Source organism: Colias eurytheme, chromosome 21 (assembly GCF_061535395.1).
Source record: "Colias eurytheme isolate Ceu_HAF_F1 chromosome 21, ilColEury1 Martin Lab GWU primary, whole genome shotgun sequence".
Taxonomy (NCBI): Eukaryota; Metazoa; Arthropoda; class Insecta; order Lepidoptera; family Pieridae; genus Colias; species Colias eurytheme.
In genome coordinates this window covers 5514720-5537174 of record NC_143000.1, presented here as the reverse complement: position 1 = coordinate 5537174, position 22455 = coordinate 5514720, and the positions used below count along the sequence as shown (strand labels likewise).

Here is a 22455-nt window from a genome sequence, read left to right as displayed (position 1 = left end):
CGTATCAATCATACGATGTAAATACCTACATAGGTATTATAAAATACACTTGTACTTACCGCTTGATAAATATTCTGGAATAGTACAAAATGTATGCAGGCTATTTCTTCCAGTTATATCAATAACTAGCGGTCCGCCCCGGCTTCGCCCGTGGTACATATTTAAGTTTTCTCTACATAAAAACCATCCTTGTACTTCAAGGAATATAATAAAAAAAGAATTATCTAAATCGGTTCAGCCGTTCTCGAGTTATGCGCTTACCAACACATTTTGCGATTCATTTTTATATATAAGATTATCAACATTTAAGGCGGTTTATTTGAATTTTGACGTCTCAATTATAAAAGTTGTTAGAATAATTATGGACTAGATGGCGCTGCGACAAGCACGTCCGCCCTTGTGTCAACCACAAACAATGAGTATAGCCACAGATAATAATATAATACCACAAAGAAAAAACGAAACTTTCAAGATGGTTTTTGACTCAGAGGAATAAACCTATAGAGTACTTGTATCGAGCGTATACAATTTACATATATTTGTTTCTCTCTATCTAAAGAAAACGTCGTATGAAAGAATGAGATAGCTATAGACTACAAGCTACGTTTCAACATAGTCATGGCACCACTTTTACTATAGGTACGTATTTAGATAGATAGAAGGTGATAGTGATGGGATGTGCTTCCATCGATAAAATCGTGAATGCATTTTGCATTTACGGTTTCGTGAAATAATAAATAATAAAAAAAAAAAACAAAATTAATCATAAATTTCAGTTGAATACATTATTTGTTTAATCCTACGAATATAATAAATGCGAAATTATGCGAGAATGGATAACTTTCTCTTTCACTGCTGAACCGATTACAATGAAATTTTGTACATACACACATAGGATAGGTTTTATACCGGAAATCTCACGTGAACGGGAACTGTGCGGGATTTTCTTTAGAAACGCGGGCGGAAAGCTAGTATATTTTAAAATAAATTTTAAAACTTGAAATGTAACTAATTTAAAATAAAGATCAATAAAGTTAAAGGAGTGAGGAGAAAGGCACAGTCAGCATGAATTTTAATAAGTTCATAAAAGGACAGTCTTAAAGAAAACATTTTCCTTACATCCTACTAATAAAGCGAAAGTTTGTGAGGATGGATGTTTGTTACTCTTTCACGCGAATACTACTAAACCGATTACAATGAAATTTGGAAAAATTACTTTTGATCCCGTAAATCCCACAGGAATGGGAACTATGCGGGTTTTTCTTTGAAAACGCATGTATATTAAGTATGTATTTCAATAGTAGTTTCTCATCTATGAGAACTGTCATTTAATCAACCGTTTAATTTTCACATAGTTACATTTATTATTTATTAAAGTAAATGTGTAAAAAAAATTCCAAATAAAAATTCACTCACACACAAATGTATTTATTATCAAAAGGAACAAAAAAAACGTAAGCGTAAGATTGCACAATTCTTCTAGAGTATCCATCTTGATAACACGCAGGCTCGAAATGCAGTGAACACAATCTAGCAAATTTCGACGGCGTCCAATCTACACGTCTCATGTTTTATACCCATTTTTTATTTAGCTCTGGAAATCTAAAACAAAATGAATTTATTAATAATCTTAAAGAGAAACAACAAACTAAACAGATAAGTCAAATAAAACAACCACGTGGTATTTTTTATTTTCCTGCTGTAGAAAATTTACATCTATTATTTGCTACAACAACTACATATAAATCTGATATAAGAAACAAAATAAATAAATCAACGTTAATATGAAATAGATTGTTTGTCATAAATCGATAATATACGCTAGATGTGTTACAACACTACGGTGGTAAACAAAATGCCAAACGTGATAATATTGTGACATTTTTTAAAAATTATTTAATTCTTTTGTATTCCACAACCCCATTAAGTGGGTAAATGTTACAGTTACAACATAAACTTATAAAAAAGCGCTTGATAAAACCTTCAAATAGGGTTAGAACATAAATATTTATCAATTTGCTGAAAATCACTTACCGATGGAAAGATATTTTTTCATTGTTTTCATCCAAAACTCCCATTCGACTAGTAATAGCCGGTAGCTAAACATACAATAGTCATTTTAGCACACTGACAAATAAAAAGAAACACTATACACTTTATATTTTCTAAATATTTCGTTAAAAACACTTGACGCACCAAGACCTCCAGCTGGAAGGCAAACAAAACATAGCCGGCGCGCTACGTTTGAAGACAGTGCAGATACTCTATCGCTATCTCAATCTGACTTATGCTGTTATTGACTAAGAGTAAGTAGATTAGAAAATATGTATTTTGTTCTGTCTCAATATAAGAACTCTATAGGTTTATTCCTCTGAGGTTTTTGACCTTTTCATCTTTTTCATCACCCGCTGATCTTTATTTTCATCTGTGATTTTCATTTATATTTGACATAAATTAGTAATAGCTGTCGAGCGAACTGCAATAAACATTCGATTACCAAGTCGGATTCATTCAACTTAACAACTAGCTAGCTAGAGACTGTCTTGAATTTTATTTTAATATTCGCCCAAATTTATACTGAGTCTTATCCTACAGGTGAATTTTTACAAGAGTGCTTAAAGTAAAATTAATTATTAAATAAACATCATTGGAAAAAGTGAAATCACAACATAAACAATAATTTTAAACTTTAAACATTTAAAATTATTACATATTTATGAGTCTGTATGGTTTGAACGTGGGATCGTGGTGGGATCCCTCGGTGGCGTAGACAGAGAAACCAATAGACAAATTGATATCTTATGTCGCATTCACACAAGAAAAAGAGCAACTTATGCCGGTGTTGTGTAAAGAAATGAGAGAGAATGATAAAATTTTTTGTTTCACCCAGCGTGCCGCTTTTTTCAAGAATAGCAACCTACTTTGATAAACAAAGTTTGACAGCTAGCCATCGTCTTCCATAAAAATATAGTTTTTACATGTTTTAAGTTACGTAATTCATGGTATGTTTGGTTTCAAATGATTTAGACTTACTGTTAATACTTTATAAAATAATACCATGGTGCGGTGTAGCGTTAAAGGGTGTAAAAGTGATAGTGGAACGAAAATGCCTGGATTGTCTTTTCACTCGTAAGTATACAACTCTTTATCAATTTATAGGCCTTCATGATATTTCAGCGTGTTAATATGTTGTGTATCACGTGCTGTTGACTTGAATACATTGTTTAAAAACCACAAAAATAACAATTATAAATTTTAACCTAAAAAAATTTGTGTTGCCAACTTTTCTACAAATTGTTACCCACTATTATGGGAAATAATAATATATATTCTGCAGTGTGTATTTAATTAAATATCTGAAGACTGAAATATTCAATGGCTTGTTCCAGTTTTCCTGAACCGGATAATTTACGACAAATTTGGATTGTAGCTACAGGATGAACAGATTGGAAACCAAAACCGAAGGTTAGAAAGTATTACGGCAATCACCACCACCGCGACGCTGCCCCGCCGAAGACAATGGACACTCTTGGTTCCAACATTGAACCGGAGGGACGTAGTTAATTAAGTTAGAGATATTTAAATGTAATTTTTTTATTACAATAAATTATTATTAAGTAAATTTCGTTTTTTTTTGCGCCTTCGCGGGTCGGTCAATATAATTAACGTGTGTACATCTGTTAATACTTACGAAAATAAACATTCTTTTATTTTTTTTATTTTATTTTATAAAAAATAAAACGAAATATCGTATTTTATAAAAAATAAACAATCGAGTTTTCATCTACATTATCATTACATACACATTTTCATATGGGATTATGATAATGATATATATTCATATTATATAATATACTAGCTTTCCGCCCGCGGCTTCGCCCGCTTTGTCTAAAACATAATAAATTATATAATAATAATTAATAATTATATGTATAATAAAACCTTCCTCTTGAATCACTCTGTCTATTACAAAAAACCGCATCAAAATTCGTTGCGTAGTTTTAAAGATTTAAGCATACCTACATAGGGACATAGGGACAGAAAAAGCGAGTTTGTTTTATACTATGTAGTGATAGGTATTTTGTATATACATAATATGTATTACCCATCTAAAAGTAATATGTTTATAATATACTAGCAGTCCCCCCCGGCTTCGCCCGTGGTACATAGTTACGTTTTCTCTACATAAGAACCATCCTCGTACTTCAAGGAATATAATAAAAAAAGAATTATCGAAATCGGTTCAGCCGTTCTCGAGTTATGCGCTTACCAACACATTTTGCGATTCATTTTTATATATAAGACTAGCTGCGCTCCGCGGTTTCACCCGCGTGGCTCCACTTCTGTTGGTCTAAGTGTTATGGTACAATATAGCCTTCCTCGATCAATGGGCTATCTAACACTGAAAGAATTTTTCAAATCGGAATCAAAGTAGTTCCTTCCCTCCTCACCTTCACCCTGTCCCGCACTACGCCTCCTCATTGTATTAAACAGTATACCTACTATTTTCTGTAAATTGACACTTTTATTCATTATATTAAAAAATTCATTATATCTTTTGAATGGATTATCGCGGACTTTCTTGTAGATATTGGTCCATTCTATAATACCGTAGAACATTAATTATTTGTTCTATTTTCAATAGATTCCGCAGCGCACGCGATGACAGAATTTTTATTAAGGATATATTATTGCATTTTTGGAAAGGATCTCTAATTTTTTTGAAAATGCAATATAGCCTATGTTGCTCAGTGAAGATGCAGCTTTCTAATGGTGAAAGAATTTTTGAAATCGGTCCAGTAGTTTATGCGTGAAAACCATACATACATACATACATAATTACAAACATTTCCTCTTTATAATATTAGTATAAATTAGTTTATACATGTAAGTAATGTGGATATCTCATTATTATCCACTTATGTTATGTGAATAATGATAGAGAGATTTGTATCTTACAAATTGCGGGGTAAATTTTCCCTCACATGGTAACCCTAAATATTGTGACGTATTCTTTTTTATCTCTTTCTGCGACACGCATTGCCGGTGTCTATTGGATTCTCTGTCTACGCTCGGTGGGATCCCATGTTATAACAGGCAAATTTGACATTATTTGACAGTTGACATTTGACAAATAATTCAAAAATTCAAAATATTTTCAAACGGTAACGGTTGTAATAAATGTATTCCGGGTTGTTTTGTGTTTATACTTAAAAAAAACTGATCTCTGTTGTAGTCTCTGTAAGACTGTAAGATAAATTTGATTTTAAAATGCCTCACGTTGAAGTAGAGGTTCCACAAAAAGTGGATAAACCAAACCCACGAAATAATCCAGCTATTTTTAAAATATTTCAAAATGTCCAATACAATGTTGTGCAACATAAAAAATACGTGAAAGAGTTGATAAAACTTTATAAAAAGGTAAATTAAATGTACTATTGTTTTATTTACTTATATTTTACAAGATTCTTTATTATTTGTTTAAATTATTTCCCTGTTGTTTTTACAGATAGATCAAGATTATTTTCGTGAAAGCTTTAAGAATGCATTGCATTATTTGTTTACTTTTGGAGATACGAGTGCAAACGTTGATCGTGTTGTACAATTTGTAGCTACATTTTGCACTTCTCTTGACGACGAAGAAGAGTTTCTCATGTTTATATTTGATATCATATTTGATGTAAGTATCACCTGTCTAGAAATGTAATAATGGTAAAAGCTATATGAATATATTTGTATAAAATAAATAGATAAATAAGTGACGTTTTAGTACAAATGTATTTGCTTGACGATGTAATAAAATCGTTTATAAAATATTTCAGTGTCAGTGTGTGTCAGGACAATCCGTGAGATACAGAGCGAGCCAGCTGCTGGCGGCTGTGCTTGCTGCACTCGGTGATGATGCATCTCTTGATGATGATCTGTGTGATAAGTTGTTAGCATCTCAGGTAAGTTTGGTGATGAATTTAGATAATAGAGTCATAATTTAGTAGGTAAGATGACTTGAGTGGGTATAAGTAAAGAATATAAGTTTCAATCTCAATTGTTAAACATTTTGTTTATTACATATTTTTTTATGAATATAGTAACAACACAGTTTAGTATAGTTTCAGTTTGTTTGATAAAAAATACTTTAATTCAAAATAATAAACAGCTTGTAGTCATTATATTACTTACTAGCTGTGGTCCACGGTTTCACCCGCGTGGCTCTGATCCTCTTGGTCTTAGCGTGATGATATATAGCCTTCCTCGATAAATGGGCTATCCAACACCGAAAGAATTTTTCAAATCGGACCAGTAGTTCTTGAGAATAGCGTGTTCAAACAAACAAACTCCAGCTTTATAATATTAGTAAAGATTGCAAATTTAAGTCATAGTTCTTATGTGTTTTTTATTTTTAATACATGACAAAATTATATTTTATAGTCTTACATAAATTGCTTGAGCTAAATTTTATCTTAATATATATAAATCTAGTGTCACAATGTTTATCATCAATGGACTCCTAAACCACTTAACCGATTATAATAAAATTTGCACACCATGTGCAGTTCGATCCAACTTGAGAGATAGGATAGGTTATATCCCGGAAATCCCACGGGAAAGGGAACTATGCGGGGTTTTCTCTGAAAACGCGGGCGAAGCTGCGAGCGGAAAGCTAGTAATATGTAATAATCTGAATGTGTTTAGATGCAACGGCTTCAAGACACGCGCGGCGCTGTACGATGTCGAGCTGCGCTGGCTCTTCAGCGATTACAAAACCCCATGGAGCCAGATGATGAGGTGACACGGGCTTATCGGTTTCATATGAGCTGTGATCCTAGTTCGTCTGTTAGAAGGTAACACATGTTTAAGATCTATTTAGAATGCGTTTCGTTTATCGCCTTTTTAAAAAATATGTACTACTAGCTGTGCCGCGCAGTGTTACATGATAGCTCCACTCCTATTGGTTTAACTCGGTGATATATAGCTTAAAGTCTTCCTCAATAAATGGGCTATCTTACATTGAAATAATTTTTCAAATCAGACTCATAGTTAATAGAACATTTAACAAACCAAACAATTCCTACAGCTTTATAATATTAGTATAGATTAACAGAAAGTATTAATAAGTTCTGTAAAACTGATTCAGCTTAGGCTTCAGCACCGCTACATTATTATTTTATAGCCTAGCAAAGTTTTGCTAAAATTCTTCAGTGATATATAAAATATTTTTTTTTTTATTTTAGAGCCATAGTAATGTCGATAGCTAAATGTAGCCGTAATGTGCCATTTGTACTAGAGAGGCTATGCGATGTTGACGACGCAGTGCGTCGAGCCGCTTTTCTTTATATATCTGCTATAAATGTTACTCAGCTTAGAGTTAAACAGAGATTGCTCACTTTGAAGGTAAGTTTAAATTAAGGTATTATTTCTATGTTTAATTTCTTTTTGTGAGTAATTATATTTTTGTAATCTGAATAACTAATATAGGGTTAATATGAAATTTTCATCATTTACTTCTTATTAATAAAAAATATCCACAATTTAGTAAAAATTATATATGGAACTTTGTTTTTTGTTTTAGACGAATATTAATTATTTGAAAACTAACAACCTTTCTTTAACATATTTTAGACGTGATTATATACATTATATTTATCCCTTTCTCTCATTTGATTAAAAAGAGCAGAATATCAGATCATATGCAGAAATTATTATTGTTAATTATTGTAATACACTTCTCATTTATTACAGGTCGGTCTCACCGAACGTAGTCCGCGCGTAAAGAGGGTAGTTGAAGAGATATTGATACCTGGCTGGTTAAGTACTTTTGAAGGCAATATTGTGCACCTTTTAAAGGCTATAAGATTGGACAATGCACATGATGCGAAGGATTCACAATATGTTGCTGGCAAATTGTTGGAATCACTGTTTAAGTAAGTCTTTGTTAACATTTAAATTGAATCATATACTCTGAGGAAAATAAATCTATTTTAATTTTGAATGAAAACCAAATACAGTTCAAACTAGTTGCAAAGACCAATTTTGTGTAGTCAGTGGATCATGTATGGATTGAACTTTATGATTTTATATCAATAAAAATATTTATATTATTTTTTAACTTCGTAGTTAATCTTGATAGAAAATTGTTAATATCTCAACTATATTTTTATTATGTAGCATTCTCCATATTTATCAGAATGTTTGTTTTCTAGTCAATTATATTTTATTATTAATTTTTTCACAATTTTTACAGACGTCTATCAATCTCTGAGCTATTAGAGTGGTTGCCAACAGAAAAATCCCTGAGATTAGTACCGGCTGAGAAGTTGAATAAAGAAACGGCGTGGTATTGGCGCCATCTTGCGGAACATCTGCAAAAGATTGAAGATGACGAAACTTTGGAGATAGTTCTACCTGATTTGGTAGTTTTGACTGGATATATTAGAGCGTAAGTTTTGAAAGTAGTCTTATTTACTAGAAAATAGGAGCTTGAAAGTTGTATTTTTCTGAGTTTGGGTAAATATGTGGCCGAAAGGTCAGATGTTGTATGATCAAATATTTTATATTTATAAATTTTATTATAATATGCTATCAAACTAAAACCTAGAAACAACTGAATATTTTAAATATAAATTCCATCAATATTTTCTTTCTTGTTAAAGTCTAAAACTCGAAATATTTTCAGTATTGTAGAGTCACCATGTCCTTCAGAAAGCGAGGACCCTGTGGGGTTCAGTACTCGTCAATATGTGTTACATGAACTGGCCAGTATGCTGAAGGTATATGATGCAACTGATCCCACTGGCCGTACTGCACTACAAACACTCATCACTGATACTCTTACTGGTAAGTAAAGATAATATTAATAAAAAAATGTGTTTTATATTGCTGCAAATTTTACTGGTATATTAGTTACTTAAGTTTTGTCAATATGTCTTAATTAAATACACATAATTTCTTAATTATTATGTCCAATATGTTTTCTAATTATAAAAAAGTTAATATGTAAAAGTTTATAAGTTCTATTACTTTGAGAATATAGAAATATTTTTACCAACATATAACATATTAATAAGAACTACATATGTATATAACACAGTTTTATAACTATAGCACTATGAACCATTGAATTACATGTACTACGTAATAATACCTCAATGCTATGAACTAGATTTCAAAGTGGTAATTTTATTATTTTTTAATATTAACAAAATTTCATAGGAGAATACGGGCCGCTAGACGCAGACGTAATTCGTGCGTTCGTATCAGCCCTAGAACTGGTCGTATCGGATGTAACGCACCGTATGGAGGTCGTGTGTCAAGTGATATCGGCTTTGCGAGATCCGCCCGAAGTCGAGACGGTTGCACCGCCGCCTGTGGACAGCGCTGAGGTTAAACTTAAGGTGGGTTGGGCGATAGTGGTCTCTATTGTCATAGGTATAGAGTTGAATTCTGTTTCAATTAAAATAACTACACACTTCCACATCCTTCCGATGTAGATGTTCGCAACGCCGCCTGTTAAGACAGAACTGAAGTTAAACTGAAATTGAGTTATGGGAAATTGGACTTTATTGTTTGGTATATAGGGTTTTATTTTGTGTTACCTCAGAAAGTAGAACATGTCGAGGTTAAACTTAAGGTGTGTAATGGGAACGTGAACTTTATTCTGACGGATGAAATTTGTGAAAAACAATATAGTGATATTTGTGTCTGTAATAAGTATGTGTTGGCATATTATTTTATGTCACTTATAGCAAAAAAATAATAATGCCTTAATCGATTTATTCCAGAGAGCGAGACTTCGGGTATCGCTAAATGTTGCCATAGAAGCTCAAGAAGAAGCTGTGAGGGATGAGAACTATGCACTCGCAGCTGAATGTAAAGTCAAAGTAAGTATAATACTATAAGAAACAAAACTTAATATTTATTCAGGTTACTAATTATAACATAATATTTTAATTTTATTAAGAAATAAGAATTTAATGATGTTTTTGTATGTACTTAGGTTGCTGATATTCAAAAGAAATTGGAAGATTTAAACACTGAAGCCACGCCGCAACCGCCTATACCTGTAAGTATTCATTTTTGTAGACATTATTTTTAATAATAAACCAATATATTATTATAATATTTTATTTTATGCATAATTTTACATCTCACGAACTCTAGTAGTGTAGTTGTTATAGTGTTTTTCAATATCATGACATTTATATATTTTAAACTACATATTACTAAATTTAACTAATATAATAAATGTTCTAAAAATTATATCCAGACGATAAAAGAAAAAGCGACAGACACAGAAACATTGAACAAGTGCCTAACAATACTCAACAGTGCATTGGACACGCCGCAGTTGAAATCTGTTACGCCTATGTTACAAATGATGTTCACTGAACTGGAGGTAAGCTATATTTTTACTTCTATAAAACTTTATTTTAAACCATTGAGGTATTATTACTACGTATAGAGAGGACACCACGAACAAAATCTGTGTGAGGCGCGGGGCGGCTAGTGAGTCACTTTGTAGATATTCTGCCTCTTATTACTTATAAATTAAAACCAATCAATGTAACAAATAAATATTGTTTATCTTATTAAAAAAATATGAATAAACATATCAATTAAAACCAATCAATGCAATAAAAAAAATTGGCTTGAGACGATTGACTCTAACTCGTGTTACAAATAGTGTAGTAGCGACGTCCTCTCTAGTACGTAGTACATAGTAACTCAATGTTTTAAACCTATTTTTATGTAAAAAATTATGAGCTCCTTCCTTATTTATCTACTCATCTATTTTTGTATGGTAGGAGTTTTAAATATCACTTATAAATAAATTTTTAGTTATAATAATTGAAACTGAAATGTTTAGTGTTAGGTTAGGAAAAGCTTATTTATTTTTCTTCTTTAATTTATGTATGTGAAAGATCGTTTTTATTATTTCTACATTTCCTTTAATATTTTTTTTCAGGACGAAATATTCCAAAATGCTGAAATATTGGATAATGCCTTGGAAACGGTAGCGCTGTTTGGAATGCTTGACAAAGAGTTTGCAAGAGAACATAAGGCTTTCTTTTTCGCTAACGTAAGTCATAATTATTTAACACTAGCGGTCCGCCCCGGCTTCGCCCGTGGTACCTACCTACCTACATGTTTACGTTTTTTTTTCATAAGAACCATCCTCGTACTTCAAGGAATAGATTCCGCAGCGCACGCGATGACAGAATTTTTATTAAGGAATTTTTTACACCTTGGGTTACATTATTGCATTTTTGGTAAGGATCTCAAATTTTTTTGAAAATGCAATATAGCCTACGTTGCTCAGTGAAGATGCAGCTTTCTAATGGAAATTTTTGAGATCGGTCCAGTACTTATTCCATCATTATTTATATAATTCCTTCCTTTTTATTGAGTCTTTTTTTTAGATAAACTATTTTTTTTCTACAGAACTCACGTGTTTTCTTGTTTCATGCACATTAAAATAAACACATTTGAAACATCATTCATAATGAACCATTTTTTTTATGTTTTTAATTTCCAAATTTTCAGCTAATAGACACAACAAACGAACCGACGGTATCAACAGTGTTGCGTTGTATAATAGATCTACTGTGCGTGCACGGCGCGAGAGTTTTCGAAGATAATGACGTCACACAGAACGATACCAAAGTTAGCAAGAAGAAACGAAATACAATGCAATCGGTAGATGCTACTGAAGAGGATGGTGAGTGTTGATTATTTTAATTAAAAAAACGTCTTTAAAATTTGTTTTTGTGTCTTGTTTGCGTTACAACGCGTTTGTAGCCTTTTAACCATATCACAACATGAACTAGTATTTATTTCTTAACTGTAACTACAATGCTTTGTGCTTTTTTTATTCGCTTTCTTTTCAAACTATTTTGATTTCTATGTACCTAAACCTTAAATAAAATAGATTCGATTTTTTTTTATCCTAATCTATTTATATTATCTATTAATTTATAACCATTTGTTGCAGGTACATTGTCTGAATCAGCATTATCAATATCGCCTACTCATAGCACAGTTATTGAGTTGCTTTTGAAAATAATGGAAAGTGCTGTAAGTATTCTAAATTATATTTATTCTACAAAGGAGCTCAGGGGGCGAATTATAACTTCTTATTTCCAGACGGTTTACGCCGTGGATTGAACTGACTGGCAAATTCATATTATGATCATAACCAGCCATGATTATTGTGTATGGCACCAGTACAGTTTTTACGCGACTTCTAAATTAATAGTAACTCCATGTTCGGCCTGAATATTTCTTATTTTTTTGCAGTGTGCTTCATATCGGCTTATTATTGTGGAAGGCATTTGTAGATTACTATATTTGGGCCATCTGGAATCACCTGCAATTCTCAGCCGTTTGATGTTACTCTGGTTCAATCCTGCCACAGGTAAAGTATATTTATGTATAAAGCGTATTTATTTTTTAAAAATAAGAATGTGACATATGATTTATACTCGTAATAACTAATTTTAGTGGACGAAGATATGTTACGCCAAATTATAGGCGTATTTTTCCAAACATTCCCTATAAGCGTGGATGGAGCACAGGAACAAATTCAGGTTCGTTATATTTATTTAACTTTTAATATTCATCTTTATGTTATTACAAGATATCATATGAATGCCATTATTGTTTAAATAAGAAATCAGATCCTACAGTCATCATCTTTTTCTCATTGAAAAATTGACGAATGATGAAATTTTTGGGCACGCAAAGTTAACATACAACTTACATATTTGTACTATCTATTATAATATTAGGTGGGCAAAATAGTTTTAAATATGTGTTGTTTTTTTATATTTTTTCAATAGCATTAACCTCAATTCACTTGATTATGTAACAGAAAGCAACATTGCCAACATTACGAGCGCTAGCAAACGCGCCATCTAGTTCTCCAATCGCTGAGATCGACCAAGAGGCTGTGGTCAGGTTTATTGTGTCCCTCACTAGAGTTAACCATGAGGTAAGTAATAGATTCATATTACATATTAGTTATGTTTTATATATTTGACGAACTCTGCTTTTTTATTGAACTGGGATACTAAATATGTTATGTTATTATAGTAAGTAAATAAAGGTTGAGACGTTTTGTTGATAGGAAGTAAGAATAAAATTACATGTTTAACAAAACATACGAATTTTCATGGATATTAATTAGTTTTAATATAAATGTGAGTTGGCTTATGAAACTCAAGTATAGATTAAATTTTATTTAATATCATTTTTACTTTTAACACTTCTTACACAGGAAAATCACTTCTAATGCTGGGGCCACACTAACGGGAAATGCCATTAATTAACGCGATAATGGACGTTAACTTTAGGTGTAGCCAGTATTATTTAACAACGGCATTAACATTGCCGTTTGGCGAGGCGATAGCTTTATCGCGAGAATTAACGCAATGAAGCGGTCACACTACGTCCATCTTGCTAGAATTTTAGTAAAATTAACGCCGTTTTTATCGCCAACAATCGGCATTCACGTTGACCGTTCAAGTGTAGCCACCCACTTAACGCCTTAAAAATTATCGGAATAATTATCGCGATAAAGGGCATTAGACGTTAGACGTTAGTGTGGCCCCAGCATAATGCAGTGAGCATTATATTGCTCATTTTTCCACGTACCCAACCAAGTATTACTAAATTATGTCTACGTTCTAGTTTATAGATAGTCAAGGAGCAATGGCGATGGTGCTATGTGGATACTTAGTTCGTCACCCGACGGCCCCCGAAGTGGGGTTAGCGTGTCGAATGTTAGCTCTACTCTCACCGCCTAGAGAAGAAAATGTGGCTTCTGATTTGGCCACTATGTTGCGGCATTTGTGTACGGTAAGTTTCAATTGGACGCAAATTTAATAAAAATTCATCATCATCAGCCCATTATGCTCCTACTGCTGGGCAAGCATGGGTTAAGGGATGTATAATGTCGTTTAAACATGTCAAATTTTGATTTTTCGACATGTAGAAACCATAAAAACATCATTTTTAAACCGTACCAATGATGTCTTTGCTGTTTTCCATAGTTTTTGTCACATTATTGCAAAAATTTCTAGGAACATAAAGAACTAATTACCCTCTTAAATAGAGTGTACTGTATATCATGTACATATTATATTTTTACATTTTAGAAACTACCCGACAAACAATCGTGTCGGAACTTGACTCGGTATCTCGGCGCGTTAGAAGCGATGGAAAGGGCGAGTCTTAATAAAATGTCCAATACAGGTAAAAAATGGTGATATTTATTGTATATTTTAACATGCTTTTTATTGGTTCCTTTTGTGCACATTTTTTATTACTCCTAACCATTGTTTTTTTTTTAATAAGGTATAACTGAAGGAACAATGGCTAGTGAAGACACATTAGGTATCCTAGGACGGACCACATCTTCTTTACGTAAGTTCTATTAAGTAATATTTTTTACAAAGTCTAGTAATTTACAGTTAATTAATAAAAGAAGAAATTTTGTTTTCTATAAACAATTTGCTTTCAAGGTTTCTCGTCAAACAGCAGTATTCGTACGACAATTTTTACGTTCAAGAAATTGGCGTTAAGTGCGTTTTTTATATCATTAATTTTCGTTTGTTTGTTGTCGGATTTTTTATTATTAATGTAATTTTTCATAATTGTAATATAAGTTCACATAATGTATAGCGTAAGGAAGTTGCTGTAGATTGTTTAATGATATATTTAGTGGTTTGCCAAACTACATCTAAAAGATCAAGTTATATTAGTCTAATTCGATATTATAGATGGTTGGAGCTTGGAACATTGATGTTTAGTATATTCCTCGAACTTTAATTAGGTAGTATATATATATAGTATTTAATATGCTCATTCCTATTAGACTGTGGGCATCAAAAGAATAATTGATAATTTAAGAATAGAAAAATAATAATTAACAGATGAGTACATATGAATTACAGCTCAACCCTTAGCACGCAGCACGCACGTAGTTATAAATGAAACGGTTGAAGAAGAAGTGGAAATTGATGAAACATCGCCAACGGAACCATCGCAAATATCCAAAGGTATTTTTCGTTTTATAAAAATGTAAAAAAAGTATTTCTGAAACAATGATAATTATGCTCTCCAGCTTTGTCTAGTTATTTTGTCTAGTAAAAAAAAACGTCTCACTCGATACGACCGCTTTTTGTTTAATTTCTTTTGTGTAATTTTGTATTTAACACTAGATTTGGTACACTAACTATAAAATAAAACTAACTATAAAAAAAATAAAAATTATATGTTTTATACGATCCGTAATGTAATTAAATTGAATAATTTATTCTACTACTTATATAATTCCTAGTACAAGTGGAACCAATTCAAGAAACGCGGACATCTGCCCAATCATCAGACACAGATTCTGTTGTACCGACCAAGGATGCTTCGAATAGCGCTTCAGAGGAAAGCAGTGGGGTATCACCGGTGAAGAAAGCCAAAATTACTAAAGGTATGTTAAAATCACTTTGTTATATTATTTAAAAAAAATGAAAATCTTCAATAACCTTGTTTATTGATTACTAGGAAGGTAAATTGCACCACAAAGCATACAAATTTTTTCTTTAGCTTGATTCGTTAGCGTGCATTTTCACATTTTTTGCGTTTTAATATGAAATAATAAAAAATATTATTTATTTCAAATTACTACGTATAAAATACATTATCTCAATTAAACAGGTAGGAAAAAGAAGCTATCAATGACTAAACAAACAAAAACAAATGCTAAAGAAAAAGACAAGGACAGCAAGACGGCAAATGAGAAGAAACAAACAGAGAAAGGAAATAAGAGGAGTCGGTCTCAGCGATCTGTAGAAGATGTTGAAAGAGGTGAATAATATTCCAACTATTTTATACATTTTTATGTCATTTTTCTAATAACTTTGTGATTGGCTTTTATGAAAGAGAATTTTTGACTATTAAATAACAATAACGGTTTTAAAGTGAACATTATCTTATGTGTCAGATCATTATTGCTATTTTATGTTGCATTTACGGGTGCATCTTTTGTTATTTATCAAATAAATTACGTATAAAATCAATTCAATTGTTCAATACAATTTTCGATATGATAGTTTTTAATCAAAACGAGTTGTGCTAAATTAAAAGTTCATAATTTTACATAACCTTATATAATTAAATTCGATTTTTATCACAGCAAAACCAAAAGCCGCAAGCAAGTCAAAAGTACCAGAGGAGCAGAAGTCACCGGTATCTGATCTAGATGTGTCCAATATAACGGTTCGCAAGACACGCGGCGGAAAGTCAGGTTCGAGCTCGGACTCCCCTAGTTCGGGGAGAAGTGGCAAGGGCAGTCAGAAGAAAAAGGAAGAGAAAGGTATTATTGACATATTTATACAAAACTAGCAGTCCGCCCCGGCTTCGCCCGTGGTACATGTTTACTTTTTCTCTCCATAAGAACCATTCTCGTACTTCAAGGAATATTATATAGGGATTCATTCTTATATATATATAGAGATCTATTAACAAAGGGAGTGTTTAAGACAAATTTATTTAATGCATGCATGCAAATAGCATTTGAATCACAGAACATTAAAAACAAATAGAAGTGCTATAATGTCATAATTACTATGAAAACCAGTGTCGCCAAACCCACACATTTAAACCGATAGTTATACAGTACACTACAAGTAATCTATGCCTTTGATTGGACAGCTTAATTTGGCGTATTACCCTTGGTCCCCCCGCTATGTCCCCCTGTGGGTCTACGGGTAATATTTTTTCCCCGTGGACCCACTGCTATAGAATGATATGACAGTGGGTCTACGGGCACTGGGAAGTACTTTTTACCCGTGGTCCCCCGCTACCATGCTCTGACCATTATAAGTAAAAACTGACTTAGGTTATAAATTCAGCATTTCAATATGTACCCTAACGCACCATGTTACGGCTTATTTTAGTATAACATCCCTAGGTATATTAGCTGTTTTGTTTCTCATTGCACAGAAATTCCAAATTCGAAAACATCCAGCTACTCCACAACAGAGGGCGTTAGTTTTCGATAGATATAACTTTGAACCTCAACACATATAGATAACGTTGAAATTTGTGTCACTCAACATTAATGATATTAACTTGATATTTATATGATGCTATGCCCTGAGGGATGTCAGCCTTGTTATCGATAATTCACAAATAAATATTTTTTGTGTATTTTTTTTCTTTCTATTATGTATATGAGTATAGTATAATGTGACACATTTTGGAGTATGTTTATTACTACTAAGTACGTCTTTTTATATTATTATTATTAAATAAAAAACGGAATAGAATAGTATTAATCTATATTTACAAAATACAAACAGAAAATATGCATTATTTTAAATCTTGGAACTGCAGTAGGTTTGCTGTATCGGTGGCCTTTGTTAGACCGCTTAGTGATGTTCGGCATCCAGTTAACTCGTCACGTTGCATTTATCCATTTCTCTTTTAAATTAGCCTCTTTGGGAAATCTATAAATAAATTGGACAAATGAAAGCTAAGGAAAAATAAAATAAAATTTAAAATTTATAATGTTTGTCTTTTCTAAAGTATCGATACTGTCGATATGCGCCACAAGCATCACTAAATCGACACTCGTTTGTTTATTGCAATAATATTCCAGAAAGTCTTGTTTGCTGTTCAATCTATAATAGTACTAATTTCTTACGGATTAAGGTTCATTTTGACTAGATATTTGTATACAATTTTGACAAATTACAAGCGAAGTTATAACATAAAATATTATATGTAAAATAAATAAAAATAAGACTTTCCGATGGTATGAAATGCCTCCATTGCTGATATTATTTCGTATGCTATCATTTTTGCACTCTAATACTGAACAACACGTCCTAATTAATGAATAAATATGGAAAAAAGGTTTGACAGCTGACAACCGACTCTAATATTTTTCTGCGCACAACTGAGAGCAAGTTAGGTGATCTTACCTTACAAGTGACACGTGGGCCACGCCCACATCACACTTCTATCTACTTTACTGTTCTGTGATTTGAATGTTATAATAACTAAACGTCAAATTTAACTTCTGTAGTTCTGCATGCATATCATTTGCTTGAAGGAAAAATACTTTTGGAGCTGTGATATGACCGAGGTTATATTTATTTTGGTTAACATGCTTGTTTCTCTGTGACTATATTTAATCGTAAAATGTAATTCTTATGTAATTCTTATGGGTATGTGTTCAATTCTGTTAAAGCATTATCTCTATTTTCAAATTGTCGAAATTTTAATGAAGGAGTAATTAATTTTATGTACAACAAAATAGTGTTTTATAATATTAATTTCTGAAATATATTCCGTCATAATTTTTCTTTTTTATAAATCATTTGAATACTATAAAACTAAGTATCAAATTCTGATATATAAATTTATAAAGAATAGAAAAAATTCGATCACGAGGCGGGACTCGAACCCGCATCCTTTCGCGCCATTCCGGGGCGGATGCCTGACCAATTCAGCCACTCGTGACCCGCCAGAGCAATCGAATTTATTCTATTCTTTCAGTTTTATGTGTCTAAGGTGGAACGTCAATGAAACAACGAGTGTGGAGTCTGACTGGTTTATTAAAAACTGTTAGAACTACCGACAGTGAATTATTACCAAACCACCCTCCATTTTTCCCCTCTTTAAAATACATACATATTTGAATACAAAATACAACTTTAAATAACAAGAACTTAACAAACTTAACATTTTAATTTTTTTTTTTTTACTCGTTACTAAACAACTTACGAGAACGCTCGTAAGCTCGTACAGCTCGAGCGGATGCACCGTCAGGAGGAGGGGTGGGGGAGCGCGTGACTGAATTTGCGGTCGATTTACCTGTATCCTTATCGGTCGCGTCCTGGTCCGCCTCCTCCTCCTCCGCCACATCAGCACATGTCCCGTCAGCACCATAGCTTGCGGGGGCACAATCAGTCGATTTATTCAAATTCGGCCGGGATAAAGAGAATCGACTTTTACGATTCCCGCTATCCAGTGAAATAATTTGATCTTGATGCCTACGCCATTCGACCCCGTCATCAACCTTCACCTTATAAGAAACAGGGCCGGTCTTTTGCGTCACATTACCCTCGACCCATTTAGGCGACTTACTGGAATAACTACGTACAAGTACGGGATCCCCGTTCTCGAAATTCCTATCCTGACCTCCCTTGTTAGCCATCTGCCGCTGCTGTGCCGTGCGCACCTCTGCAGCGACGTCCGGACGTAACGCGTCTAAGCGACCGCGCAGACGGTGGCCTAAAAGCGCTACGGCCGGCGAAACTTTAGTCGTGGCGTGCTCCACGTTACGATATTGAAATAAAAACTTCGACAGTGCTTTAGAAATATTTTCGCCTTCAAAAATAGCCCTTTTAATTACCTTCTTTACCGTCTTAACCGCATTCTCCGCGGCCCCATTACCTTGTGGTCTGTACGGTGCCGACGTTACATGTTGTATACAATTTTTATTACAGTAAGTTTTAAAATCTATAGACGAGAACGGGGGGCCATTATCAGTAACTAGCTGTGACGGTAATCCGAATCTAGCAAAGATAGACCTCAACACTGACACCGTGGATTCAGTGTCTGTTCGTTTCATTGCAATTACCTCAATCCATTTCGAGAAAGCGTCAACTAATATAAAATATTTTACACCCCCACATTCAGCAAAATCCGCATGAACCCTTTGCCAGGGCCCTAGGGGAAACTCCCAAGGATGTAAAGTGGCGTGGGGCGGAGCGTCCCGAACCACTCGACATGCCTCACAAGATCGACACAAATTCTCTATATCTGCATCCAAAGCAGGCCAATAAACGTAATTACGAGCCAGACTTTTCATTTTGTTCACTCCTAAATGCCCTTGGTGAATTTCCTCCAGGACCCTCGCGCGTAGCGGAGGTGGAACAACAAGCCTGTATTTAAAGATCAGACACCCCAATTCGTGTATGATTTCGTCCTTACGTGCGAAATAAGCCTGCTCCTCCTCACAGCTGGCGCGAGCCGGCCATCCAAACAAAACATATCCTTTGATTTTACATAATAATTTATCTTTATATGTCTCCGCCGCAATATCTTTAAAACTTACAGGCAATGAATCTTTAACTAAATCTACATAACTTAACGCTTCCGTGGGGCTCCGCTCACACGGAAGGGGCAGACGAGACAACGCATCCGCGGGACCGTTCTCACAAGATCTCACAAATTCTACCTTGAAGTCATAGGCTGATAAACGCACGGCCCACCTTTGTAAGCGGCTTGCAGCTGTTTGTGGTATTCCACCCTTTTTACCGAAAATATGTGATAAGGGTTGATGATCGGTACGCAATATGAACGATCTCCCATACAAGTATTGATGGTGTTTAATTACCCCAAAATAAATCGCGAGCGCCTCCTTGTCTAACTGACTATAATTCCGCTCCGCCGAATTGAGCGACCGTGAAACACAGCTGATAGGGCGCTCACTCCCGTCTGAGTAGCGATGCGCCAGGACCGCGCCCACCCCATACGCACTGCTGTCCACTGACAACATGAGTTCCCGACCGTCTTCATAATGCGCTAATACTTTATCACAGGTGAGAGCATTTTTAGCTGCAATAAAAGCCTCCTCACATCTCGAATCCCATGTCCAATCGATGTCTTTTTTTAAAAGTGCATGCAAGGGTTGTAACATAATGCTTAAATTTGCAATGAATTTCCCATAATAATTTAACATTCCTAAAAAACTTTTTAATTGTGTAATATTCTGGGGCCTCGGGGCCTCTGTAATAGCGGCTAGTTTATTTGGATCGGGACGTAATCCTGTTTTATCGATGATAAAACCTAAATATTTTACACTTTTTTGTAAAAAACTGCATTTTTCAAATTTAACAGTAAAACCCATAGCCCGTAACCGTTCTAATACTGTACGTAAATTTCTTAAATGACTTTTCCTATCCACCCCGGTAACACAGACGTCGTCCAAGAATACAACGGTATTTGGAACACCCCGAAGGGTTTCCTCCATGATCTTTTGAAACTTCTCCGGGATACACGACAAACCGAATGGAGTGCGACGATATACAAATGTACCGACGTGCGTAGTTATAGCCGTATAACGCTGTGAATCATTCGATAACAAGCATTGTTGATAACTATGTTTTAAATCAATTTTTGAATACTCTTCTCCCCCACTCAGTGAAGCGAACAACTCCTCGATCCGAGGAAGTGGATATGGATCACGCTTAAGAATCGGATTTATAGTAATTTTATAATCACCGCAAATTCTTATATCGCCGCATTCTTTAACCACGGGTACTATCGGCGTCCCATAATCGGATGACTCAACACGGTAAATAATTCCCTCTCGCTCTAACCGCGCCAGCTCGCTCTCAACGCGAGCGCGCAGTGCTAACGGCACGGGTCGCGCGCGCACGTATACGGGCTTCTCATCCTTTACATATAACGTTATTGTTTTTTTACAAGTTCCTAACTGATCTGTAAACACCTCCGGAAATTCACACATTAATTGACTTACAAATGGATCGCTCTTTACATCCACATTAATTTCCTGTAAATCTATGGCTATATTTTTAACTCCAAGAGCGCGTACCCACTCTCTGCCTAACAAAGGACGTCCCCCGTTCTTAATTACATAAAGTTTACAATTATACACGGAGACCTTACCGAGGGTTACATTTACATTAATAAATCCAAGCGAGTTTATCGTCGAACCGACATAACTGCGTATGTTTATATTATTAGATAATACAGTTTTATTACAAAAATTACGCCTAAAAAAATCTTCGCTAATGGTCGAAATTCGGCTGCCGGTATCGACTTCGAACTCGATTGGACGTCCATCCACTTTAACCATAACTAAATAAGGTTGGTCACCTGTACCGTCCACTTGGATGTTGAAAAATTCCTCGTCTCGCTCATCGTCACTCACGTAATTATGTCGGGCGTTCGCCCGCCCTTTGCCACTCACTGATTTACACATATTTTTTAAATGGCCACGCACACCACACTCATCACAATTATAATTAGCAAACCGGCACTTATCCGGCCGGTGCGGCCTCCCACACCGCCAGCAGCGGCCGGTGCCGCCGGCCCCGCCGCCCGCGCCGCTCCCGCCGCCGCCGTGCTGCGCGGGCGGGCGCGCGGCCCCGCGAAGCTGCGAGCGCCGTACGCTCGCCTGGTGCAGGCCTTCGCCCGCCGCCGACCCGCTGCCGCCGCCCACGCCTGCTGCGCTCGGGGCTGCGCTCACCTCTGCGTGTCGTTCCGCCGCCTCCAAGGCCAGAGCCAGCTCCACGGCCTGTTTATAATTTATGTCTTTTTCGGCAAAAATTCGCGATCGCATCGCCTCACTCGCCAATCCAGAAACGAACTGGTCACGTAAATTCTCTTCTAAATTGCTGCCGAAATTGCACGTAGTCGCCAAATGTT

The 22455-nt window shown here is 34.6% G+C and overlaps 1 protein-coding gene across 1 annotated transcript in view; it reads left to right on the top strand.

Moving 5' to 3' along the window:
• The first annotated feature begins 5253 nt into the window (after positions 1-5253).
• Positions 5254-22455, top strand: part of Cap-G (Chromosome associated protein G) — a 19863-nt gene continuing 2661 nt past the window's right edge. The window contains exons 1-25 of the mRNA XM_090114696.1: positions 5254-5421; positions 5510-5680; positions 5823-5948; positions 6691-6839; positions 7230-7389; positions 7738-7919; positions 8240-8434; positions 8672-8832; positions 9208-9389; positions 9777-9875; positions 9992-10057; positions 10262-10390; positions 10961-11074; positions 11539-11713; positions 11987-12069; positions 12292-12409; positions 12496-12581; positions 12866-12985; positions 13684-13851; positions 14151-14247; positions 14350-14418; positions 14949-15053; positions 15335-15478; positions 15706-15855; positions 16184-16363. Coding sequence (XP_089970822.1) covers positions 5272-5421; positions 5510-5680; positions 5823-5948; positions 6691-6839; positions 7230-7389; positions 7738-7919; positions 8240-8434; positions 8672-8832; positions 9208-9389; positions 9777-9875; positions 9992-10057; positions 10262-10390; positions 10961-11074; positions 11539-11713; positions 11987-12069; positions 12292-12409; positions 12496-12581; positions 12866-12985; positions 13684-13851; positions 14151-14247; positions 14350-14418; positions 14949-15053; positions 15335-15478; positions 15706-15855; positions 16184-16363 — 3379 coding nt within the window. The 5' untranslated portion in view covers positions 5254-5271. The remainder of the gene's footprint in view (positions 5422-5509; positions 5681-5822; positions 5949-6690; positions 6840-7229; positions 7390-7737; positions 7920-8239; positions 8435-8671; positions 8833-9207; positions 9390-9776; positions 9876-9991; positions 10058-10261; positions 10391-10960; positions 11075-11538; positions 11714-11986; positions 12070-12291; positions 12410-12495; positions 12582-12865; positions 12986-13683; positions 13852-14150; positions 14248-14349; positions 14419-14948; positions 15054-15334; positions 15479-15705; positions 15856-16183; positions 16364-22455) is intronic.